Here is a 22,261-nt window from a genome sequence, read left to right as displayed (position 1 = left end):
AAGCACGTCTATGAGTGCAAACTGGCATTGCTAGCTCCCAGTAGTAGCAGCATAAAATTGTTGAGAACGAGTCTCACATTGATGGGAGGATGAACCATTAGCTTATAAGAGGTTGAGCTACTTTTCATATAGCCAATTGGTTTTATAGTGCAACCTCAACTTTCTTCATGGTATCAGAGTAGGTAGCTCCACGTGTGAAGGCAAACGGCCACACGCGCTTCACTTCATCCTGTTGTGTTGTCTACGTATTAGGTTTGAAAATTTGCCACATGTGAGGGGGGTGTGTTGAGAATGAGTCTCACATTGACAGGAGGAGGGACCTTGCATGGGCTAATAAGATGTTGGGGCTACTTTTTATATTGTCAATTGGTTTTATGATAGAACCTCAACTTTCTTCAATAATTAGATGCTGGTGGTTGTAAGATTCTGTGCAGAAGCAACTCATACGAATGCGAAAAGCTCCTCAACACCCGAGATGACACCAGGCGGTATCCCAAGTCATTCATGAGTTGTCATGTCACATTTATTACTTAATATTTTAACAATCTTACATGGCTTCGTTTGTGTGATTGAACATTGGAACATTGACCCGCCTACATGGCATCCCAGATGCAGAGAAGTTTCTCTATTGTTGAACAGATCAAAGATAAAGAACAAAATGCAAACAGGAGTTTTATTTAATCCTTAGGACAAGCTTAAAGTGCAGTAATTCTTTCCAAATTGATATATTGAACTGCAATAAAAGCTTTATAAATTTGAGCCATGGAAGTAACAAAGACCACAACTGAAGTGAAGAAACTGCCAAACATTTTGAAAAACACTTTCAAAATTACATGGCATGCTTGTTTACTCTACTATTACATAAAGAGTTGACATGTTAAAAAAAAAAAAGGGTAAAATAAATAAGGGTTGCGATTATGACGCTCCTCTTTTAGCTATTTGCACTCCAAACTTAATACATTATTGTTTTCTCTTTATTGACGGGGGGAGTGCAAGAGGCTACAAAAAGAGTGTTAAAATCGCTAGCCGAAAACGAACCCGGAAGAAAGGCTTTGCCTCCCCTTTGCCTCTTTGACTTGCCTTTTGTCCGTCCCTTCACATCCCATCAAGGGAGGAAGAGGGTGGGACTGATCAAGCATGTAGAAGAAGTTCTTCTACTCACATTCTTCACCATCTTCTTCCTCTTCTTCCTCTTCTTCCTCCACATTTTCGTGTGCGTTTTTGCCACAGAGAGAGAGAGAGAGAGAGTGTGTGTGTGTGTGTGATGTTATCTGTAGGTCCAAGTGTATATATAATTTGTATTGTATGAAGCTCTGAACAAGGCAGGTGGCTTCGGCGGTGGCATCCAGAATTTTACAAGTTAAAAGGAGAAAAAGAGGAAAGCAAAGAAGACAAAGGAAACAGATCATCAACAGAAAGAATCACATCTGTAATGGTCCCCCTAAGCATTATTCTCTAATCGGGTAAGTGTGCTCATCTTTTGCTTAGAATATTATCATTCTTCCTCTGCTTTCCATCAATCACAACATTAGTCTTTCAACACTAGTGAGAGAATCTTTTGTATGGATTATCGCTCGTAATAAAAATTGAGTTTTATTCACCAAATGACATGTTGAATTTGATCTGGACGGCTCACAACAAAGCTGAGGCCATTGGTGGAACCGGGTCGTAAATTGCACATTAATTAATGGGGTACATTTTGAATAAAATATAATACAAGTTAAAAATATGAATATCAAATAGGAGAAAAATCAAAAAAGTATTTCAGAAGCGGTTACGGAATCACTGCCAAGGTGCTCGTCATTTTGATGTCACACTATTCGAGAAAAGTTGTATCAAACGAATCATAATGTGCCACGTATTACGTATTGAATAAAATACAATGTAAGATGTACAATTCATACGATTGTAGAATAATTGAAAAAAAATATTTTGGAACTTACCATGGACTCCTTGAACCGTGCTCATAAAGAAACGACTATAAAATGTCAATTACAAGTTGAAATCAAATAGGAGAATTTCACAAATGTTACATTGGGTATGGTGCTTGTCATGTTATATGATATACAAGTTTCATGATTTTTTGCTTGATTGCACCTCCTTGGCCAATTACTATGTTCATAACACTGATTTGGTATATTGAACGTACCATGTTGAAGATATTGCATTTTTGATTACGTACCAATGATGAAATATGTTTTTGCATTTGTAAAATATTATTTATTAGGGTAAATTACAAAAAACTACCTTAACTATTGATCTTACGACACTATCATACCTCATCTTTCAAAATTGACAATATCATATCTCATCTTTAGAATTTGATCTATTGTTATACCTTCCGTTACTTGGCCGTGAATTTTTCAGTTAAGTGCTGACGTGACTTGATTCGGGGCCCACTTTCTATTAAAAAATTATTAAAAACTAAAATAAAATTTTTAATATTTTTTTAAAATTCAAATAATAAAGAAAAGTAAAAAAAAATCTTTTTTTTTCTTTTTCTTTTCTCTCTCTCTTCTTCTTCTTCTTTTTCTTCTGCAGGTTGGGTGGGTGGGGGAGGGGGTTGGGACGGACGAACTGGGTTTTTTTTTTTTTCCTTTCTTCTTCTTCTTCTTTCTGGGTTGCAGGTTGGCTTGTTTGGGGGGGGGGGGGAGGGACGAACTGGGTTTCCTTTTTTTTTTTCTTTTTTTTTCTCTCTCTCTCTCTCTTCTTCTTCTTCTGTAGGTTGGGTTAGGTTGGGGGGGGGAGGGGAGATAGACAAACTGGGTTTCCTTCTTCTTCTTCTTCTTCTTCTGCAGGTTGGGGGTGGTGGATTTGGGTTGCAGGTGTGGGAGGAATCCGGGTTTTAGGAGCGGGGGTGGGGGGGGGAGGGTTGGTGCAGTGATGATATTTTTGGGGGGTGTGACGGGATTTGGGCGGGGGGGGGGGAGAGGGTTGGTGCGGTGATGATATTTTTGGGGGGTGTGACGGGATCTGAGCGGGGGGGGGGGGGGGGGTTAGGGGGAAAGGATGGATGAACTGAATTTCCTTTTCTTTTTTTTCCTTTTTCTTCTTCTTCTTTCTGGGTTGCAGGTTGGCTTTGGGGGGGGGGAGAGACGAACTTGGTTTCCTTTTTTTTTCTCTCCCTCAGCTCTTCTTTTCTTCTTATGCAGGTTGGGTTGGGGGGGGGGGGGGGGGCGACAGACGAACTGGGTTTCCTTTTTTTTTTTTTTTTTTTTTTTTTTTACCTTCTCTCTTCTTCTTCTTCTTCTTCTGCAGGTTGGGGGGTGGTGGATTTGGGTTGCAGGTGTGGGAGGGATCGGGGTTTTGGGGGTTGGTGGGGTGATGGGATCTTGGGATCTAGGGGGGGTTGATGGGCTTTCAAATTTTATTTTATTTTGTTTTATTTTTGTAGAAGATTAAGCAGATAGGGGGAAGAAGATGAAGGGGGAGAAGAGAGAGAGGGGGAAGGGACGAACTAAGGGTTTTTTTTTTTTTAACTTTTCTGTATTATTTTAATATTTAAAAAATATTAAATAATTTTTTTTAGTTTTTAATAATTTTTATTGACTTTTTAATAGAAAGTGGGTTCCGAATCAAGCCATGTCAACATTTAATTGAAAAATTCACGGCCAAGTAACAAAAGGTATAACATTGGACCAAATTCATAAGATGAGTTTTAAAAGATGAGGTATGAAAGTGTCGTAACACCAATAGTTAAGGTAGTTTTTTGTCATTTACCCTATTTATTAATTTTAAATTCATACTCTACCTATACACAAGTGGATATATGAGATTTAAAAATCCAAACGACAAATACCCGTCGCCAAATCGTAAAAAACACAATCACAAGCGAACAATTAAGACTTTAATCTTACTTTAGACACTGCTTTTGTGCTATGTGCAATAATTGAGGACATTTGACTTATTCTTAATTCCAAAGTGTAATTGTGTAGGCCTTTTATTTAAGTAATAAAAATCCCTAATAAATTCATCATAAAAAAATAGAAATTGGGAAGATGATGCTTGAGCTCAAGTTGTTCATCATTTTGCATATGCCTATTGTAACCCACCAATTACCTTCAATTTTAAGTCACTTGGAGCTTGAGCCCATGTATCCATTAGTTTACTTATATTTAATTTATTAGTGTGATCACTATGATACGAGAAATACTTTCATACAACGAAAATATCATTGTAATGATATTTCAAATCAATTATGTACTATGATATGAGAAAGTCTTTTATGTAACGAGAATATCACTTTAACAGTATCTCAAACCAATCACGTACTAACTAACCATTCGTTTTCATTGTCTATTGATTCATTTTGAGCTAAGGTTGGACTAGACCAGGCCCGAGATTGTACGTTTTCAAATGGCCTCGGCCGGGTTTCGTAGTCTTATAAATAATACTTTATATATATGTTTTCGACCTCGCTGAACAAAAGAGGTGGACGTGCCGGAGTGGTTATCGGGCATGACTAGAAATCATGTGGGCTCTGCCCGCGCAGGTTCGAATCCTGCCGTCCACGTTTTTTAATTAAATAAATATTTTACCGCCGTTTCCTTCTTTTTTTTGTTCTTCGATTCTCCGACCTTCAAAAACAGAATGAGAGCCAGAGTGAATCGAAGTGAATGAACGCCGCCAATGCCACCACCATCGCCGCCGCAATCAAACACTGCAAAACCCCAAAACAGCTCCTCCAGCTCCATGCCCACACCATCACCAACCCCTCTCTCACTCCACTCGGTTTGATCATCCCCACCCTCCTCCACGCCTTCATCTATCTCCTCCCGCCCTCCTCCGCCCCCTCTGCAACCGCTTCGCTCAGATATGCCGTCGCTCTCTTCAACCGCATCCAAAACCCATCGACCTTCTCCTTCAACAACATCATCAGAGCCCACACCGCCCTCTCCTCCCCTCTCTCCGCTCTCCGCTTCTTCGCCCGCATGCGCCACCTCTCTCTCCCTCCTGACTTCCACACCTTCCCTTTCGCCCTCAAGGCCTGTGCCCATCTCGGGTTTAGTGCATTCTCCGTCTCCCAAGCCCTTCACTCGCAATCCCTCAAGTTCGGGTTCGCCTCTCATTTGTTCGTTTCCAATACCCTCATCCATGTTTACTCAATCTGCCATAATTTGAGCCACGCGTGCAAGGTGTTCGACGAAAGTTCCCACAGGGATGTTGTCTCCTACAATGCCTTGCTCGATGCCTTTGTTAAGGCCGGTGAGATTTCGAGAGCACGCCAACTGTTTGAAGAAATGCCTGTCCGAGACTCCGTCTCGTGGGGTACTGTTTTGGCGGGGTGTGCTCAGATGGATCGGTGCGAGGAAGTGCTTGAATTGTTTGATCAGATGCTTGGTATACGAATTAGGCCTGATGATGTCTCTTTGGTTTCTGCTCTTTCTGCTTGTGCGCAGCTGGGTGATTTGGAACGAGGGAAAATGATCCACGATTACATAAAACGAAACAGGATTCGACTGAGTTCCTACTTCCTAACAGCATTAGTGGACTTTTATGCAAAATGTGGGTGCATTGAGACCGCCATGGAGATATTCGAATCGAATGCAGATAAGAATGTGTTCACATGGAATGCCATGCTTGTCGGGCTTGCAATGCACGGCCACGGCAAGCTGACACTCGCTTTCTTCTCCAGAATGATGGAGGCTGGACTTAAACCAGATGGGGTGAGCTTCTTAGGAGTTTTAGTAGGGTGCAGCCATGCGGGTTTTGTAAGCGAAGCTCGAAAGCTCTTCAACGAAATGGAATCAGTCAACGGGGTCCCTCAAGAGCTCAAGCATTACGGGTGCATGGCTGATCTGCTTGGGAGGGCAGGTCTTATCAAGGAAGCCATGGAGATGATTGCGAAGATGCCGATGGGGGGCGATGTGTTCGTATGGGGTGGATTGCTTGGAGGCTGCAGAATCCACGGCGATGTTGAAATGGCGAAGAAAGCTGCGGAGCAGGTGATGGAGTTGGACCCTGAAGATGGTGGAGTGTATTCGATCATGGCGAATGTTTATGCGACGGCAGGGAAATGGGACGATGTTGTAAATGTTAGAAAGTCTATCAAAGATGCTAAGAGGGTGAAGAAGATCAGCGGTTGTAGTTTGATTCGATTGGAGGGAGTCACTCATGAGTTCATTGCTGGGGATTGCTTGCATCCTAAGACAGAGGCTATATATCTGGTTTTGAATGGTCTTCAGAAACATCAGTTCGAAGCCTGTTAACCAAAACAAATTTTTATTCCTTATTTTCACAAATCTTAAAAAGAAGTTGAAATTTTGGGTGTATCCAGCTAATGACATTGTGTGGTTGGTTATGGATCGCCGTTGGCAGTTGCCTAATTGACTTAGATATTAACTTTTATGCAACAAAATGTTATCGTAGGATATCTCAAACTAATGACAATAAGTGATGGTTAAAGATGCACTATTGACAATGCTTGGTTGACGTAAAATATTAACTTTCATACAACATGAATGACATTGTAGATATCTCAAGTCAATGACAATGTGTAATGTGTAATGTGTTTGTGGTGCACCGCGTAAAAGTGCCTGATTCATGCAAGATACTAACTTTCATATCCCGTCAATATTATTGTAGCATATCTCAAGTTAATGATAGTGCGGGATTAGTTTCGAGCACATGACTGATGGTACCGCATTGACTTAAGGACTCGTTTACTAATCTGTGATTAGATTTAGAGATGAATTAAGGAAGAAATAAAAAAAGGTGGAATTAGAATCGTATTCATGTTAAAGTTGTTTAATAAAACTATCAGAAATCAGGATAGAAATGACATTATCAATATTTTCTTCCCTTCTGATTTTGGTCCTGAAACTTGCATAACCCAGATGCCAAGAAACCTGCATAATCTTCCTTTGACAGAGAGAAGCAGAGATGCAGGTCAAAGGAAGGAGATAAAAGGTATTTTAGGTAGAAAAAGTTGATTCTAGATGGAGTTGCTTTCAAGAGTGAGTACCAATTCGCGAGTCTTAACGAAATATTTTTGGTACTGTTTATTTTTAACATTAACGATATTTTTACTCTAAAAAGTCACTCTGGTACTATTTACTTACAACACATTTTTATCCTTTTGATTAAAACTCAAGATTTTAAAATCATTTTCATTTGTTTTTCTTACTACCTATTGTTTATTTATCCGATTTCGAGAAAATCATTTAATCTGATTTCCTATTTTAAGCGGGCCCCACTTATACTAGCATTCTCAAGTGTTTCCTTCGTATTTCATTCCTCAGAGTGTTTCCCACGTATACTTTCATTCCTGAAGTGTTAGTAAACACTTAAATCGTTTGGAATGTGTCCAATTCCAATTCCCTCATTCTATTTTTTTGCATGAAGAGATTTTTCAATATGATCGAAACATAATATAATACAAGTAATAGGATCTATGTGTTAAAAAATTAATATACCATCCGCATGTTACAATGAAAAATTTATCCTTGCGTAAACGCGCCAAGTGTCTGCAGTGACATGTTATGTAGGGAAGTTTTTACTGTGAAGTAAAAATAAATGATATTTAAGTAAGTTTTGTTTCAGAAAAGTAAAAGAAAAAATTGACGTGGCAGCTTCAGGAGGGTTCTTCTGACACTCTTGCTCTATTATAACTCGACACGTGTCCAATTTGCTTCTATATTGCGATACGTGGTTCTAGAACTCTCTGCCCTGAGTGCCCTCTCTTGTCAGTATCCATCTTATATGCAAGGAAAATCCAGCAGCAGTTGGTTCAAGTGAAAATATCGATTTCTGCAGAAGATCATGGCTTTCAGATCAATGGTAAAATCTTCTTCTTTTTGTTCAACTTTTGTTTTTGTTTTTTGCTTTTTTTAAGGATTTACTTACGAAGATCATCAAATGCTGCAGAATCCCTGGAAACAAATGTCCACCGCCTTACGCGGATACGCCACCTCGACTTCCCCGAAGATGAAACCCTACTCCCCGGCTGCCGGTGCCACCGAAAAGTCCCAACAGAGCAACTTCAAGAGGTTTATGAGGGGCGACTTCGTGCCGGTCTACGTCGTGCTCGGGATGATAGCGGTGTCGGTGGGGCTGGGGCTCCATACCGCCAAGCAGCACCTGAAGCACAACCCCCACGTCTACGTGAAGAAGGAACGGAGAGAGACGCTGCCGGAGGTGATGGAGCCGGAGCGCGTGGTGGCGGAGTCTGACAAGTTCGTTAAAAATTCGTTTTTCAGGAAGGTGGCGCATGTTCAGGAGTTTGACGACTACAATCACGCCGTTAAGGATCCGATCCGGAAAGATGTTTTCGCTCATAAACCCGACCCGCCCCGTTCGTGAGCCGAGACTGTCAAGGACGTCGGAGTAGACCCTGTCCTTGCCCAACCCAACGCTTAGTTATCTTTTTTTTTTTCTTTTGTTTTTTTTTTTTTTTTACTCTCTGGTTTTTTACTTGAGTGAATTTCTTGTACTTATCTTTTTTGCTTCTATGTTTTTATTGTAACTGTAGCGTACTGATGATGTTTGTTACTGTAACTCAGTACTTTGAAAAGTTATCAAACAAGATTTCCGATTGTAATTTTGTAAAACGAAAACTGAAATAATTATCAAACTGTTATAAAATCGACGGTGTGTGTAGTGATAAATAAACAAAACACAAAATTTACGAGGTTCATCTACAGTCAGTGTGACTGGAGCAATAGTGCTTTCATTATAATCTGGAGCAATTGTGCTTTCATTATAATCTGAAATAATAAAAGTACAAAGATAACTTTCTCTATTATCTTCTCTTATTTTCCTCTATTTTCTCTCTTCCTCTTCCTTTCTTCTCTTCTCTTTTCTTTCTTTTCCTTCCTTTCTCTCCCGTGAGTCCCTCACATTCATCTCCTTTTTTTTTTGTTCCATAAGACTTGCTTTTATAGAAGTAAATCACAAGCAACATAGTGAAAGGCTTACTATATGCATGTGGGCATACATACCCATTATTTACAACACTCCTCCTTGAATGCCCACATAAGTCTTTAATTAACTTGTTAAAATCTTGATCTGTTTTTGGATGCTTCCCCTGACTAGTATCTCCCCCTGATTTCAACTTTTTTAGGCTAATCATTGATCATTCTACTTCAGTCCCTTATTGAGCAGAGTTGCCGAAAAATGTGTTTTACTTGTTGTTAACTTTCCACAGACTTGTTCTTGAATTGGGCTGGAGGGCTTTCTGCTAGACTTGCATCAAAGGTCTGAATTTACTCCTTTTATCTGGAGCAGAATTTGATTCAAGGGTGGTGGACACTTGATCTTGAATCGGACTTGTGATTTCTTTAAGGACCTTCGAGGCTTGATCTTGAATGAAATTGGACCATGATGAGCTTAATGTGGCAAGTGATCTTCGGCTTTGTCTGGGATGAATCAGCACATGTTTGTTGCGCTTGTCTCCACATGCTTCAATATATCATTTTCACTTGCCTTACTTGCTCCCCTTGCATTAGTGGTATTTTCCCTACTTTTCCCCCATGCAAGTGTGGCATATTCTCTTCTAGGATTTGTCCACTGATGCAAGAGTGGAATGCAACCCTTGCATTTGGATGGTTCATCACTTCTTGGTGACTGGAGACCCAACTCCAACAACAGTTGAAGATGGCTACTCGAGAGTAATATTAGGTAAGCAATCAGGAAAGGTTCCAGGCAGTCTGTTCCTTACCGAGAGTTTGAGTGGAGGTTCTGACATATTGTTTTCTTTATCCTTGTCTTTTCCGGTAAGAACAAGGACAAAGGAAATGACAGGGAGATTGCATGATATAAGATACTCTTGCTCTTGTCCCTGATGATATGAGGTACTCTTGCTCTGGCATGACTTGTTTTGAAAAGGTATTCTCAGAGAGAAAGGAAATTGAGTATGTTGAGAGGTTTGGTTACATATGCATTTTCGGCAATGAGAGAGAGTTAGGCGTTTTGGATGTGTGCCTTGCCATGGACTATGAAGGTCGACATATATAGGGATTTCCCCAATAGCAGGTAGTGGTGATGTGCCTTTACTTTTGTTAGCAACTGTGGTGTAATTAGAACAGTAAGATTTACGCATTTTTAATTTTGTCAGAGATCTTTAACAAAGTTGCACACGATATCTGAAAAAGTTGAGATTGCGTCTGAAAAATGTCAACGAACTTTATTCAGGAAAATCTAGTTTTTGGAATTCGGAGAGCGGTGCCTCTTCGATCTCTGAACAAGTTGCTATGTTGCCTCTTCTTTTATAGAGACATCCATTGTGTACAAGAGTATGCTCAGAAAGTTGTTGTCTGTAGAAATTTTCTCCTTCTTGCACTTCTGAGATTTTATTTGACCTCATTTTTTCCTTCATCATTTCTGAAAATGGCTTGCCCATCTAACATTTGCTTAGATTTGAGTCTTAGGAGTGATACAGACGAGCAGCATCAGGATAACATATGGCGTCCGTCTTTCTTATCTTCTAATGGTCCTCTTACAGTTGGGGACTCTGTGATGAAGAATAACATAACCGCTATTGTGGTAGCTAGGAATATTCTCACTCCAAAGGATAACATAATCCTTTCAAAACGGTTTGATGAGTCGACCATTCAAGACTCATTGACTCTCAGTGTTCAGTGTGCGGGCTCTGTATCCAATATGGGTCAATGCCTACTTGCTCAAACTCGCCAAGTTGAATCATTGATGGCTGAGGTGGCAAGTCTTAAACAAGAGATCAAGGGGCTCAAGCACAAGAATAGAGTGTTACATGTGCTTGCAAATAATTACTCTACGAGCATGAAAAGAAAGCTCGAACAACTGCAAGAATCCGAAATTCGGATTCAAAGTGATCACCAGATGTTCGTTGCTAGATTCCAAAAGCAACTGATGCCTTCCCCTTCTAGTGTTTTGCCAAGTACTGGGGTGCCACATGATCAATCTCCAGTGCCTCCCCCCTCTGGGGTACTTCCGAGTACTAAGGCTTCACATGAGCAACATTTGTAAAGGCTCAATCCTATTTGTTTGTTTTAACTCATGTGTATGTACATATCTGTAATTTCTCGGAGATATTAATAGATAAGCTTTATTTCATTCAATGTATTGTGCTAAATACAATAAAGCATATACTTCACTAAGACGTGGTACTTCTAGACCAAATATCAATTTATCTTTACCTTCACGAAGATAAATGATCATTCTTAGTGTCAACATCATTTGAGTATTTAACTCACAATCTTCAATCCATATGGTTCTTTAATATCATAAACATCATGGATAAGATTCGTTTTGACATATTGTTCGATCTACAGCTCGAGATAATATTCCTCTCAACACTTTATAATATTTTTTTACTCTTCAAGAGTTCTAATTTAATAATATCAAGAGATTTTAGTATGTTGCAATAATATCATAATGATAGTACTCACTAAGGCAATTTATATCATCCATTGGTATTGAGTACATAATTTATGTTTTACCCTTCGGGGGCTTACTTTAAGCAATTTGAATCCTTCAAGGATTTTCTACACTTCATGACACATTTTCCTTTGGAATTTATACAGAGCAATTTGCTCTCATGTATACTTGAGGGATTTATTTATGGAGATATGATGTGGGTGACTCACAACCCTTCGCATATAATTCTCCATTCATATAAACTCGTTTACAAAAGTATAATTAGTAACCTTATGTCATATCATGTAAGTGTATTTCACTATATTACAAATACCCAATGTAACCTCCTTGGTTCAACATCTTTTGGCTATTTGTATTATATTCAAGTATATAGGTCCATTTTTCCACGTTCTTACAAAATTGTAATGGAATTGCCTTTCTTCATTTTGGCCAATAATTTTGTTTACAAAAAAGAACGAGACTCAATATCAACACAGCTCATTGATGAATTTAGAAGCTACTTATAAAAACCAAAATTACCATTGGTTATCATCAATCTATGATCCCATATTCTCATGTGCATGCGCATGCATAAAAGCTTTTCATTTCCTTTGGATATCCATTGCCTCTTCAAGGGCATTACACTATCTCTTCCAGGATAGTCATAATTTAGAGAATGCGGATCGTAACCTTCTTTTAAGCGTTATAGAACTTGGATTTTAATCTCCACTTATGGGAGTTGAGTTATTGGAACCTATATGTCTATCATGCTCCATGCATGAGACATCAACATTCTCATGTCTGTGGATTGTCCTTTCTGGGACGTGTATCCACGCGGCGACTGTCATGCTTCTGGCATGCAACAATTATGTTTCGGGAATGCAATAGTTCAGTAGTGCCATATTCTTCTTCTTTCAAATGGCTGAACCTTTTGAGTATGAGAGTTTGCCACGCTTCAGGCGTGCAATAGATAACTCATTTATTGCCTCATTATTTTTGTCTAATAGGGACATTAATTCTTGTAGGCACATTTGCAGCAAATATATGTGATTTCATTACTTTCTTGCATCATTAAATGCATTTGACATTTGATTGATATATCGTTGCATCATTCAATTATTCTTACTTCATTTTCATGTTAATTGCTTAGTGAATCAAAATAAGACAAATTCTCTTCATTCTTCAAGAACGGTCTTTTCTCATCATTCTTCTGGAATGATATTTTCTCATCATTCTTCTGGAACGATATTTTTCTCCCCCTAACGGCGGGAAAATTGTCTTATCAAAATGACAGTCCGCAAACCATACGGTAAACATATCCCCAGTCAAGGGTTTCAAATATTGAATGATAGATGGTGTTCAACATCAATGCCTAATCCGCGATGATGCCTCATTTCAGTACGTTATGGCAGTGCAATAGGCACATAGATAACACAACCAAAAACTCGTAAATGTGTAATGTTTGGCTGGTGCCTAAACACGAGTTGTAATGAGAAATATCGATGTTTGGTAACTGGTTTCAACCGAACTTAATAGTGAATTATGTAAAATAGCATGTACCTATGTAAAAACTGGCAATTTTGTTTTCATGTGCAGAGCGCGGGTAATCAATTTCATCCGCTTAATAAAGGCTTCTGCTAAACCATTTTGAGTATGGACATAAGGAACTTCTGGTCCTTATTTAATAGTCTGTAGACTGAAACTCTTATGGCTTTTATTACAATTAAGTTGTGGCACTTCGGCTCTTCAAACTTAAGGTACTCATTAAGGAATTTCATGTCCTGATCTTGACGATTAAGGGACTTCATGCCCGATCTTTTTGCATGATGGAACTTCAGGTCCAATCATTTTTATATGTTGAGGATTAAGAAACTGCAGGTTCTGATTTGATCAAGGAACTTCAGGTCCTGTATATACTCATCGTAACAAAAGATAAGTACAATAAATAAATTAAAGCAATAGGCGGTAATTCCAGCCATAATGGATAAATTGCATTTAAGTAAATAAAGTTTGTGACAATGACTTTAATTAAGCACCATTCACATAAATCAAAACTTAAAGCAGTAGGCGGTAAAACCGTCCATGGTAAATAAATTACTTTAAAGTAAATAAAACTTGTGACAAGGGCTTTGATTCAACACCATTCTCATAAATATCAAAGCTTTAAAGCAAAGGGTAATAATTCTACCCACTGTAAATAAATTGCTTTAAATAAATAGAACTTGTGACATGGGCTTTAATCCAACACCATTCACATAAATATGCCAAAACAGAAAATGCAATGATTAAGTTCTCATCTTTTGCCTTTTCATTTTCTTGGTCTGCCACTTCTTTTGTTTGATTCCTTTTATTTTTATTTTTATTTCACAGTTCTGAAGTCATTTTGGTTACTCAGTAAATAATAATAACAATAAGTTCCAATTGGTGTTCCTCCTTTGGTGAGTTTCGAAAAAGTCGAAACGGTTCTCATAAGTTTTGGAGTCAAGAGCGTCTGCAACTTATGAGAAGATCAAACCGTTAGATTTAGTTCAAATTTTAGTATGATATGGATAAGAGGATACCAAACAACTTTTGTGAAGAAACAATTTCGCTTTGAACTACAGAAATGGAGTTGTGGTACTCATAAGGTGGTTGTCCAGTTTTCTGCGGAAATTAGAAACTGGTTTGGTATTTCAGACATCTGCGACGATCGCACCGTTAAAGTTTACTGAAATTTTGATATGTTGTAGATACTGAGTGGACGAACAACTTTCAAGAAGAAAGTATTTCAATCCGATGCCTGCAAGTTGGAGTTCTGAGGCTGTTTACATGGCTGTTAGATTATCTACGAATTTTTTGAGTTTGTACTCTTTTGCTTCTGCAAAAGATGATATACAGTCATACAACAATATATATATTTGCTTCAAGAAAATCAGTAGTACAAAGATTTTAAGATGAAATGAAAATATTTTCTTATCTGTGAGATTTCAGGTGACAGAGGTGAACATGATTTGTGGCGTTGTGCTTTCCACTGACACAAGAGCTTCTCGTGCTGATAACGTGTTATAAAATCGACGTTGTGTGCAATAGAATAAATAAACAAGATACAAAATTTGCGAGGTTCCTCTACAGTCAGTGTGACTAAAGTACGTCATCGGGGCAGCAATGATGCTTTCATTATAATCTGAAATAATAAGAGTATAAAAATAACTCCCTCTATTATCTCTTCTCCTCTTCCTCTTCCTTCCTCTCTTTTTCTTCTTTCTTTTCCTTCCTCTCTCTCCCGTGAGTCCCTCACATTCATCTCCTTTTTTTTTTTTTGTGTGTTCCATAAGACTGCTTTTATAGAAGCAAATCACAAGCTACATAGTGAAAGGCTTACTATATGCATGTGGGCATACATACCCACTATTTACAACACAAACGGAATTTTAGCATATCAAAATTCTAATGTAAAGCAATCTTACAACTGTATTTAGTGCGCAATAATGCAATTTCAACTCCAACTTACAGGAGCCACCCACTTAATACTACGGTCTAGTGATATTTTTTTTCATTTGTAAGTGAGAGGTCTCGATTCTCACTAAAGGCGAATTTTTAAATCACACTAGCTCATTGTGAGGTTAAGCCCATCTCTACTGGTAAATTCAACTGTAACTTACTGGTGAGTTACCCTTGAGGTTATCTCAAGTGGTGAATTTGAACACCCAAGAACCTTATCCCAGGGTTTTAATCCCATCGTGGTCGTTGATCTTCGTCCGGCGGCGCCTCTCAGCCATCAAATCTTTAGTAGGCAAACCTTACTTCTTTCCCTAATGATCCTGGACTACAAAGTAGAATTCGCATTCGAGCAACTACCGCCATTCTTGGCACTGTCATCTACCTTGAACTAATCATCAATACCTCAAATCTTTCTGTTCGGTTGCCAACTTTCCAATAAGAATTGTGTACCATCCAAACTCCCTAATCAAATCTTTCTGATCGTATGACTTTGTTCATTCCTCTAAGCGTCTCGTAAATCGAATCAATTTGACAATGTGAACAATCTGCAACAATGAATTCATGAACAAGACCGTCTACTTCTATAAGAGAGCAACCCGGCTGCTTCTGGGCACCCTGAACAGCCGTACCCTTCCTCACCGTGCTCACTTCATGCCACCTTGATGCCGAAGCATATAGATTTGATAACAAAACACGAGACTCAAACTTTCTTGGTTCTAATTCCTCAATCTTTTTTACTACAAACTCTGCCAATGCTATGTTTCCATAAGTCCTACATGCAAAAAGCAGAGATCGCCATATAACCACATCAGGTTGGATTGGCATAGCTCCGATGAACTTCTCTGCTTCATTTAACAGATTAGCTCGACCAAGAAGATCCACCATGCATCCGTAGTGTTCAATGCGAGGAGTGAGGTTATATATTCCAGCCATGGCTCTGAAATAATGAAAACCTTTATCCACAAACCCACCATGACTGCATGCTGACAAGATGCTGAGGAATGAAACCTCGTTTGGCCTGACATCACTTGCTTCCATTTGTGAAAACACTTCCAGTGCTCCGACAGAGTCCCCGTTCATAGCAAGACCAGTTATCATGGCAGTCCATGTAAATACATCTCTGTTGCTCATGTCATGGAAAATTTCAAGAGCCCGTTTAATGTCTCCGCACTTTGAATACATGTCAATCAAGGCATTCTTCACGGAGATGTTGGTGTAAAAGCCGATTCTTTCGCAGTATGTATGCACCCATCTTCCATGGCCTAATGCACCCGAACGCCCGCAGGCTGATATCACACAAGCAACCATTGCTGCGTCTACTTCAACTCCATCTAATTGCATTTCCCTAAACAATTCAATCGCATCCTTGAACAAACGTGACTGAGTATAACCAGCGATCATAGAAGTCCAACACACTACATTTTTGTTCCTAATTCTATCGAAAACCTTTCGAGCATCATCCATGCGCCCACATTTCGCATACATGTCAATCAAAGAGGAACCCAAGAAGACGTCCAAAGCAAACCCACTTGCCAACACTAATCCATGAATTTGCCTCCCTAAATGAAGACAACCCATCTTCCCACAAGCAGTGAGAGCACTGACCAACGTCACATTATCGGGCCTTGTAAATGCAAACATTTCGTCGAACATCTGGAGTGCGTCCCAGTTCCGATTGCTCTGGACATACCCAGAAACAATGCTGTTCCAAGACACCACGTCGCGAACCGAAACAGGAAGCAAGTCGAAGACTTTACGAGCACAGTGAAGCATTCCGCACGCGGAGTACATCGAAACGAGGCCGTTTTGAACGAAGACGTCGGTTTCGAGCCCGAGCGCCATGGCCAAACAGTGAAGCTCTTGGCCTTTGTGGGGAAGACCGAGACGACCGCATGCTTTGAAGAGGAAAGGGAAGGAGTAGTTATCCGGCAGCAAATGGGGAAAACGACGTCGCACGAGATTGTAGTGGAAGACCGCTTCTTGTGGGGAGGAGCTGTGGGAGAAGGCTTTGAAGATGAAGTTGCAGGCGAAGATATTTGGGTTTTGAATCTGGGAGAAGATGGCTCGGGAAAATTCGAGGCGGCGGCGGGAGAGGGAGCGGAGGAGGAGCTTGCTGGAGACCACGGAGTCGGTGGCGAAGACGCCGGAAGTAACGGCGTGCGAGAGGAGCTGGTAGAACTGTCTGGGGTCGAGATCTCCGTTGCAAATTTCTAACAGAGACGGCCGTTTTGGTTTTGGTGCGAGGATTCGAAGTGACATTGCGGCACTGCATGCTCGTTGCCCGCCACTAACCAAACAAAACAAACGAATGCTGCCCCTGCCGAGTGTGGGAAGCAAGTGATAGAGCTTATAAGAATAAGTGCTTTTTAGAGAAGCACGTCACCTTGTGTTCATATTTGATGTTCCTTATCTTTACTATGTCTACTTATTAGGAGATTTTATCGAGCTAAATCTAGAATTATAAATTGACCACATTACGTGGCTGGATGCTATTTATTACATCAATTATTACGATGAACAGTCACTTAACATGTAATTATCAAATTATATGATTAGTTAAAATAGTTGAAAAATGCAATTTATTTGAAATTTTTATTGATAAACAAAAAGAAAGTGATCTCGAATCTCTTTCTATCGTTTTAATATAGAAAACATTACCCGTATTATTACCCTAATTAGTTACCATATTATCACTTCAAACAAAAATATTCATTTATTACGTAATTTTTAATATATTAATATTTCTCTTCTCAAAATTAAAAGACGCTCAAACTCTTGAAGGGCGTGTTTATTAATCCGTACAAATTGAGAGGAATTGAATTGAGGAGGAATTGAAATGAGGTGAAATCAGAATCAGATTTTTATTGAAGTTGTTTACTAAAATTGTCTAGAATCGGAATATGAATGATGTTAAGTCCATATAAGTTGTTTACTAATTCACTTCAATCGGAATGAAAACTCGGTTGATTACTATATTGCCCTTACATAAATAAATTATTCCCATACTAATTAATTAAATTAAATTCTTAATTAAATTTATATAATAAAATTCATCTATATAAAAATATAAAAATAAGTTTTATTTATTTATTAAAAGATGGCAGGAATGATGTTGAATCTATATAAGTTGTTTACTAATTCACTTCAATCGGAATGAAAACTAGGTTGATTATTAAATTGCCCTTACATAAATAAATTATTTTCATACTAATTAATTGAATTAAATTTATATAATAAAATTCATCTATATAAAAATATATAAGGTTTTATTTATTTATTAAAAGATGGCATAATGAGTGTCAAATGAAGGGCAATGTTGGGATAATAAGAAACAAGTGAGAGTATAATTGGTAAATAAACTCCATTTCGGATTCCTCATGTCACAAGGAATTGAAATACCTCCCTTATGTAGGGAGTCCAATTCCTCCAAAATTAGGAGTTAGATTCCTTAATGCATGTGGACCCTACATGTATTTTGATTCCCCAAGATTATCTAAACAAAGATGTATCTCGTAATCGGAATCCAATTTCATAAATTGATTCCGATTACGGGTATGTATACGTGACATAATAGATAGAGACCTAAAAAAGCATAAGTGAAATTTCATCGTACAATAAAACCAAAAAAGAACAGAGAATTTTCAATTTAGTCGGGTCAATACTCATTTGGACTTTTGACCCGGCCCAGTCACGAGAAAGAACAGAACCAAAGGGTTGGTCGAAACTCGCAAGGGACGGAACGATGCGTCAAGTTTTTGACGTGGCGGGATCTCATTGGTCCATTGAACGTGGCACGTGATTTGATTGGCCAAAGCAAGTCGAAGGCAGTGTTGTGCAGATCTATATGTACAAGTCTCAGAACTACTCGCCAGAGAGCGGACTTGTCTAAGAACTTCGACGAGAGAGAGAGAGAGAGATACAGAGGAGAGAGAGAAAGATGGTTAGGGTTCGCGGTGGTGTTCTTCCGGTGCTGCTGGTGCTGGTAGCTTGCTTTGCATTTCAGCAGCTATCTGCTTCCGACGATACGGTAATTCGAATCGTCTCATTTGTAATTGCAATTTCATGCTTTCAATCTCAGATTTGAATCCCAAGTTCTTACCATTTTCGATTAATTTGTGAATTTAGGTATTTTACGATTCGTTTGATGACACATTCGAAGGCCGATGGATCGTTTCTAGCAAAGAAGAGTACCAAGGTCCGTTCTTTCTTTCTAATTTAAGAGAAAAAAGATGATATCTTATATGTGTGTGTGAATGTTTGTATTTGTTTGTAGTTATTGGATCGGTGTATGATCGATCCATCGATCTGAATGATATTAATGGTTTCCATGTATGTTGAACTTGAATAATTGCGTTAACGTAGATGTGGGTTATGTCAGTTGACCAGGGCAGTGTGCCTTGGCCGCTTTGCATTCGTGTTTGAGTTCCCCTTGCACCTGATGTCGGATCACCCTCCCCCTTAGATTATGGTAGTTTAGAATGTTGTTTTGTAGACTGTTAAGCTAATAGATTTGAGTGGAGTTAAACAACGATACAAATGTTTCGATGCGAAAATTGCACCATTTGATTCCTCTAGATGTATTCAGTGATGAGTCTGTTTTAATGGAATTATTCATTGTGTGCAATGCCGTGGCCGCTTTGCACTTGTGTCTGAGTTCCCCTTGCACTCGAGCTTGAACCCCCCTCCCTCTGTAGGTTATGGTAGTTTAGAATGTTGTATTGTAAACTGTTAAGCTAATAGATTTAAGTGGAGTTAAACAACAATACAAATGTTTTGAAGCGAAAATTGCACCTTTTGATTCCTCTAGATTTATAATGAGATAGTTAGCAGTGATGGGTCTGTATGTTTTAATCGAAATATTCATTGTGTGCTTGGGTTTTGTTCTTGGGGCATCGTATAGTTTTTGTGAATCATAGTGGCCTGGAATCATAACAGAAATAAAGAATTTTATGTCCCCTGCTTATCTAATTTATAAATTTTGGCTCGTCGATCATGATTTGGGTGCATTTCTTGCTGTATTTTGAGTTGCAAACTTATGGTGATGTCTAATCTGGGTTTAGGTGTGTGGAGTCACTCAAAGAGCGAGGGACATGAGGATTACGGACTTCTTGTGAGTGAGCCTGCCAAGAAGTACGCAATAGTGAAGGAGCTTGAGAAGCCTGAGAGTCTGAATGATGGAACTATTGTCCTCCAATTTGAGACTCGTCTCCAGAACGGGCTTGAATGTGGTGGTGCCTATCTGAAATACCTTCGACCTCAGGAGGCTGGTTGGGAACCTAAGATATTTGACAATGAGTCTCCTTATTCGATCATGTTTGGACCTGACAAATGTGGGCTCACAAACAAGGTTCACTTCATTTTCAAGCACAAGAACCCCAAGAGCGGAGAGTACGTTGAACACCATTTGACGACTCCACCCTCTGTTCCAGTTGACAAACTTACTCATGTGTACACTGCCATTCTTAAACCCAATAACGAGTTGGTAATTCTGGTTGATGGGGAAGAGAAGAAGAAGGCGAATTTCCTATCGGCTGATGATTTCATGCCACCTCTTATTCCTACCAAGACAATCCCTGATCCAGAGGATAAGAAGCCTGAGGATTGGGATGAGAGAGCCAAGATTCAAGACCCAAATGCTGTAAAGCCAGAGGACTGGGATGAGGATGCCCCAATGGAAATTGTAGATGAAGAAGCAGAAAAACCTGAAGGATGGTTGGATGATGAGCCTGAGGAGATAGATGATCCTGATTCCACGAAACCAGAAGACTGGGATGATGAGGAGGATGGTGAATGGGAAGCCCCAAGGATCGAGAACCCAAAGTGTGTGACCGCCCCTGGTTGTGGTGAATGGAAGAAGCCAATGAAGAGGAACCCAGCTTACAAGGGAAAATGGCATGCCCCACTTATCGATAACCCCAGTTACAAGGGTGTCTGGAAGCCTCAGGAGATTCCAAACCCCAGCTACTTTGAAGCTGACAAACCCAACTTTGAGCCTATCGCAGCTGTCGGCATTGAGATCTGGACGATGCAAGATGGTATATTGTTTGACAACATTTTGATAGCGAAGGACGAGAAAGTTGCACAAACATACAGAGAGACCGGTTGGAAACCAAAATTTGAAGTTGAGAAAGAGAAGTCGAAGGAAGAGGAAGATGTTCAAGGCAAAGATGGGTTCCTTGCCACCGTCCAGGTAAATGTTTCGCTTTGCAACTTATCAATTCTATACAGCTGTCTTTATGGAATTTATTTGATGGTTACTTGGTACAGTTACTGATAATCGTATTTTTATTTCCTGCAGAAGAAAATATTTGACCTCCTATACACAGTCGCAGATCTTCCCTTCTTGAGTTCCCACAAGCCTAAGATCGTTGTAAGTCATAAGTCTTTCGTTTATTATCCCTTTCGAGGGTGATTTTCCTGAACGCAATCTAAAATCCAAGCTTGTTTGGTGCAGGATCTCATTGAGAAGGCAGAGGAACAACCAAATCTCACCGTTGGCATCCTTGTCGCGATTGTGGTGATCATCTTCACTGTCTTTGTCAAGCTACTCTTCGGGGGAAAGAAACCTGTGAGTGCTGAAGCTCCTCAAAAGGACCAAAAGTAGTTGTAGCTACTGATGTTGCTTGTTGCTAAATGTTGCTTTCTCTTTGTGCAGGCAAGAGTTGAGAAGAAAACCACCGGAGCCACTGCCGCTTCAAGCAGTGCAGCCGCGAAGGAAGACGAAAAGGAGAAGGAAGGTACTTCATCTGAGAGTGAGAAGGAAGGAGCCGCTGCTCCTCGCAGAAGGTCGACGACCAGGCGTGAAAACTGAGGCGGAGAAGAGGGAGGAAGCTACCGCTGACGATTTTCACTTCCATTATCTTCGAATTTTGAGCCTAGTTTTGGTTTTGTAGGTTATTCTTGACCGTTGGCAATATTTTTCTTTTTCTTATTTGTTTGTGTTTTGTAGCCTTTTGTGTTGAAACAGTTAAAGGCATCAGGTGTGTAAATGACGCATTAATTAAGCTGTGATAGTTCCTTTCAAGTTTCCAATGACCAAAACAAACAATTGCTTTTACAGCACGATCCTTTTCTTTTTTGAGCAATATTCTAATCTAATATAGTAAAATTGGTGTAGTGTTTTGGCCAAATTTAGATATGTTCAAAATTGACCATTTGGAAGTGGTCCATTTATTAAACACAACTAAATAAATTGAAAAAAAAGAACCAAAAACATGAGTGGTTTCGGGAAAGTTTCGTCCCCAAACGTATAAAGAATAGGATTCTCTCATCTGCAAATCTTTCTCTCTTCTAATCTCTTTTTATTTAAACGGTCATGATTAAAGCACGTCAACATTTAACACTGACATCTTTATAAAGAGAAAAAAAAAAAAAGAGGAAAGTGAGAGGAGGGAAAATTTTGTTAAATGTCCTATGTTATTGATTTCGGTGTACAAGAGGTAGCACA

General features: G+C 39.3%; 4 protein-coding genes and 1 non-coding gene across 5 annotated transcripts; 4 read left to right on the top strand and 1 right to left on the bottom strand.

The window, feature by feature from the left end:
• Positions 1-4,431: 4,431 nt before the first annotated feature.
• On the top strand, positions 4,432-4,513 carry TRNAS-AGA (transfer RNA serine (anticodon AGA)). The gene has a single exon. It is a non-coding gene; the product is annotated as a tRNA-Ser (tRNA).
• Positions 4,514-4,547: 34 nt separating this feature from the next.
• LOC126626579 (pentatricopeptide repeat-containing protein At5g61800) lies at positions 4,548-6,411 on the top strand. The gene has a single exon (XM_050295947.1). It carries the CDS (start codon positions 4,617-4,619, stop codon positions 6,207-6,209), a length of 1,593 nt encoding a protein of 530 aa, XP_050151904.1. The 5' UTR covers positions 4,548-4,616; the 3' UTR covers positions 6,210-6,411.
• A 1,230-nt stretch (positions 6,412-7,641) lies between these two features.
• On the top strand, positions 7,642-8,583 carry LOC126626578 (uncharacterized). The gene is made up of 2 exons (XM_050295946.1): positions 7,642-7,779; positions 7,867-8,583. The coding sequence occupies exons 1-2, from the start codon at positions 7,762-7,764 to the stop codon at positions 8,299-8,301; spliced, it is 453 nt and encodes a 150-aa protein (XP_050151903.1). The 5' UTR covers positions 7,642-7,761; the 3' UTR covers positions 8,302-8,583.
• Positions 8,584-14,742: 6,159 nt separating this feature from the next.
• LOC126626574 (pentatricopeptide repeat-containing protein At1g08070, chloroplastic-like) lies at positions 14,743-17,164 on the bottom strand. Its single transcript, XM_050295942.1, has one exon. The coding sequence runs from the start codon at positions 17,071-17,073 to the stop codon at positions 15,277-15,279; it is 1,797 nt and encodes a 598-aa protein (XP_050151899.1). The 5' UTR covers positions 17,074-17,164; the 3' UTR covers positions 14,743-15,276.
• Positions 17,165-18,672: 1,508 nt separating this feature from the next.
• Positions 18,673-21,838, top strand: LOC126626575 (calnexin homolog). The gene is made up of 6 exons (XM_050295944.1): positions 18,673-18,841; positions 18,940-19,009; positions 19,875-21,004; positions 21,113-21,184; positions 21,269-21,382; positions 21,470-21,838. Exons 1-6 carry the CDS (start codon positions 18,752-18,754, stop codon positions 21,623-21,625), a joined length of 1,632 nt encoding a protein of 543 aa, XP_050151901.1. The 5' UTR covers positions 18,673-18,751; the 3' UTR covers positions 21,626-21,838.
• Positions 21,839-22,261: the final 423 nt, after the last annotated feature.

This window comes from Malus sylvestris, chromosome 6 (assembly GCF_916048215.2).
Source record: "Malus sylvestris chromosome 6, drMalSylv7.2, whole genome shotgun sequence".
NCBI classification, from domain to species: Eukaryota; Viridiplantae; Streptophyta; class Magnoliopsida; order Rosales; family Rosaceae; genus Malus; species Malus sylvestris.
The sequence above is the reverse complement of the archived record's forward strand: the minus strand, read 5'-3'. Positions and strand labels throughout refer to the sequence as shown.